The sequence below is a fragment of the Lethenteron reissneri genome, chromosome 22 (assembly GCF_015708825.2).
Source record: "Lethenteron reissneri isolate LAM-NWPU_2019-01 chromosome 22, ASM1570882v1, whole genome shotgun sequence".
Taxonomy (NCBI): Eukaryota; Metazoa; Chordata; class Hyperoartia; order Petromyzontiformes; family Petromyzontidae; genus Lethenteron; species Lethenteron reissneri.
Window position 1 is genome coordinate 2,292,944 of NC_083800.1, and position 8,113 is coordinate 2,301,056.

General features: G+C 49.4%; 1 protein-coding gene across 1 annotated transcript; it reads right to left on the minus strand.

Annotated features, from left to right (window-relative positions):
- Window positions 1-1,576: 1,576 nt before the first annotated feature.
- LOC133345406 (complement C1q and tumor necrosis factor-related protein 9A-like) lies at window positions 1,577-7,843 on the minus strand. The gene is made up of 5 exons (XM_061556125.1): window positions 7,784-7,843; window positions 7,240-7,409; window positions 5,016-5,075; window positions 3,954-4,052; window positions 1,577-3,161 (listed from the first exon to the last, which is right to left on the minus strand). The coding sequence occupies exons 2-5, from the start codon at window positions 7,388-7,390 to the stop codon at window positions 2,662-2,664; spliced, it is 810 nt and encodes a 269-aa protein (XP_061412109.1). The 5' UTR covers window positions 7,391-7,409; window positions 7,784-7,843; the 3' UTR covers window positions 1,577-2,661.
- Window positions 7,844-8,113: the final 270 nt, after the last annotated feature.

Here is an 8,113-nt window from a genome sequence, read left to right on the forward strand (position 1 = left end):
CGTCATCAGGAGGAATAATATATCTATCACTTGACTTAAAGCTTTCGTGACTGCAGGAATTCATATTCTCTGGGTTTTTCGGTAAAGTCACGTTGCTAGCTTCAAAGAAAATAACAAAATAGCAAAGAACTACGACGTTTCGATCGCAACACAAGTGGTCGGACGAATCAACAAGTTGCCAAAGACAGGTCGTCATCCTGATGAGACCGCTTTTGTTGCGATCGAAACGTCGTAGCTTTTTGTTATTTTGTTATTTTCTGTGGGACACCCCAGACCACGTGGCGCAACACGGTGCAGGACTAGCAACAAGTTGCCATAGACAGGAAGGAATGGAGGGAACTCGTCGTGGCAATGTTCCAAGAAGATTAACTCACAAACTATCACTTGCACGAAAGATGACTTTGGTGTGGCAATTGTTTTAAACGGCGACATTGCCTTTATTAATTATATTTATTTATTATTGTAAGCTCTGGGGAAATACCGTAACCACGAAAATGTTGGACGGTGAATCAGAGACCTGCATCGTCTGGCTCAGCAGCCCCCTGTCAGTGGCGAACAAAAAAGAAACGGAGAAGTGAAACCACTTCAGCAAGGGAACTGGCCGCATCATTCCGAAAGTTGGCAACACTCACCAGGTGGCCGAACCGACAGCTGAAGCTTCGGCTTTTAATGAGTGTGCTTACAAACCCGCGTGGCTTTGAAGCGACGTTAAGCAGTTCCAAGTCGTACGATCACTGCTGTGCAGCTGCAAGCATACATACAGCATCCCACAGCGCTGTATATTAATTATATCTATAGCCCAAACCCCCTATACGTGATTGGCTACGTACAGCGAAAAAGAAGCCCAACACACACACACATACCAACCAAATGAAAACCCAACTACCAAGCAAAATAAAAAAATGGCACCAAAACAACAACTCCATTCCGTGCTTGCAGATGAACGTGACGGTCTTGCCATTGAGGAAAATAAACTCGATGCTAACAGTTATATAAACCCAGAGGGAAAGCCTTTCAGGGCGGACGCAGGCTGCGGCATGCAAATTGCGCGGGATACATTTTCAATGTGCGTGGGGGGGGGCATTGATGACAACAACGTAAAACAATTGCCTTCCTTGACGCGTGGACGTGTGGTCTCTCTGTGTTGTGACCTCAGCAGCCTCGGTGGTGTCTTGGGACTGGGGTGGGAGGGGTCAAGGGGCGGTGACTCGGCCTGCTGGGAGGGGGGTCGCCCGCCTGTTGCCAGAGGTTCACGGTTCGATTTACAGCGGCCGCCCCGTTTAATACTGCGGAGTGTATTAACCGGTAATATCTTCACACCGGACCAAAAAAAAGGTTGAAAGATTGCCTTCTACGCCGAGATGTGAGAGGCCTGGTCCAAACAGGCTTGTGGCAGTTGTCAGATGTTTCTTCCAAACGCGTGAAGGTCACCGATGTACAAACTCAGGTGCGGGTAACGCACAGCGACGGTGGATTTAAATGGCATTGGCGACGACATCTGCTCTGCTTATGGAACACTAAACAGTGCTTTTGTCAGATGTGCACATGAACGTATATTCGCTTTGTGTTCAAGCCTAAAAAAGAGATAACCAGTTGCTGAGTTCGTTTTATTTTTTATTTCAACAGAACACAGGGCAGTTAGGAAAGTGTTGAAGAGACCATTACAATGCGACAGAAAATCTCACAGTGAAATAACTTTAAAGCTTATGTTTGCATCACAACAGCTCAGATCGCCCGCGCATAGAATGTAAATTTTATTCATGCACGCGCACAACTATCTCCGCATTAATTGCCAGCGCTGCTTCTTGCTGTGATGTCACCATCCTCGCTCCGCTTGTCGGCGTGGTTTTGCTATCCACCCCTTCTGACTCCACACGTACTCATTTGTACATTATCGAGATATGGGGTCGCTTTTATATATGTAAAATATGTTTTTTCATAACAGAGGTTTTTATTTTAGATCGCCTAAATATATGAATGTGTCGTTAAACCTGCCACCACCCCACACAGCCAATTAGTAAGGTTTGTCACGTAAACAAAACGTGTCAATTCGTTACTAGTTCAGCACACCGGTGTGTTGGAGAGTAAACCCACAACAACATTTACAATTCTGGTCACGTGACGTTTCGCCGGTAATTACAACCAGCCTCGTCAGGCGACAGCCAGAATTGTGGAGAAACACTCCTCCTGTTTCGGTCTCAAATCGAGCAGGCAGATGTGATGTCGCCACAGCCCTCTGTCAATGCATTGCTGATCGAAGGCCGAGCCAGTCATGGGGGTTATTTGGCCAAACTTCACCACGCCCGCCAGTGCAGGTGAGTGAAGTGGGCAGGGCCCCGGGGATAGTTCGGATATCGCTCGCCGATGACGTTAGCCGTGGCGGGGAATTGAACTCGAGTGCCTGGGGTTCATGGATCGTTTCACGAACCCATCGCACTGCCGCGCCACCAAATGCTACAAAGTGCACAAAGAAAATTTAATTGCGTTGACTTGCAACGTCATTTGTCATGGCGCCCACGTTCTTGCAAAGTCCACGTCAACCCTCTTGGGCATCGGTGACCCGCGTGCACTTTCGTCGATGACCAACTTTGCGTACAGTGTTAAAAATGCGAACAGGTTAATTGGTTAAGCGCCGCCCGACCTTGCGCCGGCGGCTCGCTCTCAATCGGCAAACAGCAAGAAGCCGCTGAACACGGCGTCCCGTTTGTCGTCGATGTACAAACCGAAGTTGATCGTCATCATCTGCAGCCAGACCTCCTCGCCGACCTTCAAGCGCAGCACGACGCCGCCGCTCATGCTGTCGGCGCCGCCGGCGCCCGAGAAGTGGTCGTAAAAAGTCACCTGCGGTTTGTCGCCGAGCATGACGACGACCTGCAGCGACTTCGCGGCGACGGCGGCGTGGAACGAGAAGAAGTAGTGACCGGCGATCGCGCACCTGAACCTGCCGCTGCCCTCGTCGTAGTGACCGAAGTCGTTCGTCACGACCACGTCGAAGACGATCGCCCCGGGGGCTTTGGGGACGCTCTTGCCGACGCTCGCCCTCGCGCTGAACGCGGACTTCTTCACCACGGGGACGTCGCCCTTCCCCCCGTTCATGCCGGGGTTGCCGGGAGCCCCTTGAAGACCCATCGTGCCCTTGGGTCCAACCTTCCCGTTGGCTCCTGTTCAATTAAAGTGAATGCGGTTAGGCACGCGCAAAGCATCGCTCGTCGCATTTGCCCAGCGCAATTGGATCTGGTTGGGACCCCACCGCCCCCAAACTGTGGTTTGAGTCAGACTTGGAGAGGGCCAGTCGCTTGCTCTGGATACTGACCGGAGCGGGTTGAGGTTGCCTCGCGAATTGTATTGGAGTCATCAGGTTCCACCCCCCCCTCTCCTTAACCACCCCCACCAGAGTTGGAATGCTGGATATTAACGCGTGCGTATCATGGAGCACACTAAATATTTTGGTTTGTTTGATGTATCTCTGTATTCCAATACACGAAAGGCTCTCTGAACTCTTTTTCTAGAAGTGACCTGGACACAAATGATAACTCAACGAAGCGGCGACTTATCATGTGGACACTTCTCAATGTTTCGACGAGGCTTGTAAACGCAGTTGGGAACGAGGAAACGCCGCTGGTCGCGATTACCGGAGTGTCCGGAGAAGGGCCGGATTAAGTTTGTGTAGGCCCCTGGGCTACAGGTCCTGTGAGGCCCCCAGTAACATTTTCAAAAAGGAAAACAAAGTAAAATAATTTTATTTTTTGTTTTTACAAGGCTAACAACAAATAAAATTCAGCATTCACAATTGAAATAACTTTTCACTTAATCTGTGGATGCCCTCCAGCTGGTGGAGGCTCCCTGGCTTGCAGCCCCTAAAGCTCCCCACGCCTTAATCCGGCCCCGGTCCGGAGCACAGCGGTGGTCACCACATTCACCAGTGTCCTCGTGTCAAGGTCGGAGCGACTTACCGGTTGCTCCCTTTTCGCCCTTTTCACCGTCGTCCCCTCTTAATCCCTTTGTCCCAGGAATTCCATCCTCGCCTCTGGGCCCTGACGGTCCCGGGGGTCCTGCATGAAAGGTTGTCGGGGTTTCATAGCCACGGCTGCAACGTCAACCATTGAGCCAATTCACATCCTTGAAGATGCAACCGGAAAGTCAAAACGTGTATATATATATTTCGATTTAAAGCTTTCGTGACTGCTGGGATTCGTCTTCTTGGTTCTTTCGGTAAAGTCACGTAGAAGGGAAATAATAAAATAATAAAAATATAACATAATAAAATACAATTCTCACGACGTTTCGGCCACGGCTGCTTGCGTTGTGGCCGAAACGTCGTGAGAATTGTATTTTATTATGTTTTATTTTTATCATTTTATTATTTCCCTTCTACATGACTTTACCGAAAGAACCAAGAAGGTGTATATTTATTTGAGTAATTTGTCACATTGCTGTCACCAGAGTTCAACATGGATGTACTTGACTGTGACTTTCCATGCTTATTCCTCATTAATGGAGATTCAAACTCACGTCGGACATGTCGTGGGGACCGTTTTGCCAGAATCAAAGTATGCAAAATAAGAATAAGTTTTACCCTTTCTGGCAATAAAACAGGGGGTGTTAAGATGTTCAAACACCAAATAGAAACCTTTTGCAAGGAGCCAAGTCTTGCATTAACCGTTCAACTGGAATCCCTGAATCTTTGCGACGCACTGCAACGCGACGAAGGCGAATCGTGACAGCTAATTATAATACATTACTTTTGAATAGCAGCATCATTCATGCCAACAGCATCCCACAAGGCTGTATATTAATTATATATATAGCCCAAATCTCATATACGCGATTGGCTACGTACAGCGCAAATGAAGCCCAACACACACACACACATACCAAGCAAATGAAAACCCAACTACCAAGCAAAAAAAAAGAAATGGCACCAAAACAAAGAGCACAAACAACAACAACAACAAAAAGTGATCACAACAAAGGAATGAGGTCACAGGTGCGGTGGCCGTTGGTGTGGCGTGTACCCGCGTCTCCCTTCTCTCCTTGCCCAGGCATTCCACGATCTCCTTTGGGCCCTGGCATTCCTGCATCACAATAACAATGATGACGAAGATGATGATGATACTAATAACACAACATTTTGCTCAGCAACAACGACGCGGTGCGGTGACACGGCCGAGCGGTCGCGCGTTTCGCCGATTGTTGCGGACACTCACGCTTCGAACCCCACGGCCGCCCTGGTAAACACTGCGGGCGTATGGACCAAAAAATATTATACGCTGACCGCCTAAACAGCAGACGTTCACCGTCCCGTGACGCTATCTGAAAATGGACAGGTCGTGTGCGCTGAGGTCATGGTCCAAATGTTACCAATTTTGAATAAAATAACCCAACAAATAACCCGATTCCCCGATTGGGAGCACATAAATGGTAATCATGACGGCCCTGCTGTAAAGCCACTGCAGACTGTGCTCGGCTGCGAGACTTAGCCTCGCGCTACAACCATGGCACAAACACTAAATGCAGCAAAGGATGATTCGATTCGAGCTGTTGTCACGAGATCACGCGCACACCCTTACGCAACCGACGAATTCAGTGCGTGAAGAGAATGCGAATCGCCAAAGGAAGCGTGCGAGTTGACTTCCACACGAGAGAGATGGGACCGTGCACGGGCCATGTAACCGTACATCCTCCTCCTGCGCGTCCGGAAAACACAAGCTGCTCGATTCTGTATTCAAGGCGACTCTGCGTTGTCAAGTCTGAGCAGCTGTCCTCCATCATCGTCGACATCGACCATCACTGTCGTCATGGTCGTAATGCACGAGCTAAAAACGAATATATTTACAGCCCGCCGAATGTCTGTGCCTCCTCTTTTTAAATCCTTTATATTAAGTTCACTTGCTTGCTTGCACGCTTACGACCATGCAAATCTTTCGGTCGTTTTTTAACCCACTTCCCGTGATCCAATCGAGCTGACATTTTGCACACAGACTCGTTGTGCGTGACAATTTATTTTCGTCAATTTTTTTTCCATAACTTTACACTTTTTAGGATTTTTTAAAAATATTTAATTACCAATTGCTTAATGGTGGCAGGCAATCATCTGACCCATAGGTGGCAGCCATCTCAAGCCAGAGGACGAGAGGACTCGAGCCGCCACGCATATAAAGGATTTATAGTGAAAAACTTTGTTTTTACGGGTTAATTTTTTATGATATCTAATGGCGTTCGCGCTCTCAAACCTGACATGATCTCCTCCGCCCCCCCAAAAAACGCTACTTGCGTGGGTACTTCTCCTTCTGCTGCTGCGTGGTGTGAGGAACCTAGCGGTCATTTCTCCGAAAAGTTTGCGAGAACCAGGAGAGATGATGCCAGCCTCTCGGCCGCTATTTCTATTTCCTCTTGCGGTGGAACACGCTATGTCTGATGCCCTCACCCCACCATCCCCCCATCTAGACACTGATCATTCCATCCCTGACATTTCCTATATCATGAAAAAGTCCACTTCACTTCTAGTGCACTTTTGTACGGCGACTTGAGATGCTTTATGTATATATATATTTACATGACACTTGAATTAAATAATCATCAGTTCGCCATCGTTATCATCATTGTTTCAAATGTACAGGCACCGGCTGGCCTGGTCTGTGGCTTGCTCTCTACCCATCTTATGTCTGTCTCCATCACTGTGCGAGTCCTATCTTCCAAGGCCTTCACGAGATTATCTGTCGACCTGTTCCTTCATGACCGCATCGTATCATAGACCCTTAACACAAATGACGATACGATCATCTTGTAACGCGGTGCTGCACAGTTATTCGCTCACTGTGGAAGACAATGACTCAAGAGGTGCGAGGCAACACGGACAGGCGGGCAGGTGGCTAACCACCGCAAACAATTGCCCAAGCTCTGCAGTCCTTCATATATCGAGATATTTTCAGCCAATGAATGAGTGTTTACATATGGGAGGAAACGGGAGCGTCCAGGGAAAACACTCGATCTCCTACAGATGGAACAGGTGGAGTTCACTTCTGCTGTATCTCGTTCTCCCGGCAAGCCAGCGTCCGGCATCTCTCCCGACCACGGGAAGGGAGTTTCGCAACACCTGAGCGCGATCCGACAACCCTCGCCGCTGCCTCCACAACGCAGGATGAGCCGCACGTGCGTCGCGCGTGCTCAGCGGCCATCGTCACGCACGTGGCCACGGGCGTCGTTTTTATTTTTTTCGTTGCAAAACGCGTCGCTCACCTGGCCGGCCATCGCGCCCGGGGAAGCCGTCAACGCCAGGGACGCCGGCGAGCAGCTGGCATTTGGACTTGGCCTCCTCGTTCGCGCCCGTCCCCTCCAGCACGAGCAGCGCCGCCACCAACAGGGTCACCAGCTCCGGTCGCGACCACATGTTGCCTCGGAGGCCCCGGCTAAACGCACCGACGGAACGAGGGACAGCTCACTCGGGTGAATGCGTAACGACGGCGCTGTCATTTACATTCCGAAGCGAGCGTCGAAGCGTCAGTCGTCACCCGTTCGCAGGCCTGAGCCAGCGGTGGAAACTCCACATTCCTATGGGCGGGGGCGCAAGTCTTATCCACAGGACAACCGCTGTTGGCGTCCTCACAAAGTGACTCTTATTGTATTGACCCCATCCCCCCCCCACCAGAGGGTTGATGGGCTGAGTCAACCTCCAACCACAATTCGAACTCGCAACCTTCCGATGTTGCGATCGATCATGGCTGATGATGACGATGATGACCAAGGGATCTTTGTATACTTTCAGCATCGAAAACAAATTTACCTTGTTGGGCAAAATTGTAGATTCACAGGCCCCTTGCAGTACAGCCGAGCACTTGTGGGAGTCCTCGGAATGTGGCCGATGCGTTGAGAAAGTGGGGTTTATATATCTCATCGTGGAGCAACTCGGAGCCGCTGTGACAAGATGTCACGCTTCGAGATGCCCTGAAGTCACCCGGTTGCATCCAAGAGGAAAACATGTCATGGGTCTGGCTACATTATTGTTAGGGTCAGCAAACTAAAGTTTTGGTGTTACGTGATGCAACTGACATGAGCGCCTTGTCAGCTCATTTCAGTTCTTTTTATTTCGTGTGTTTTTATTATATTTTGAATT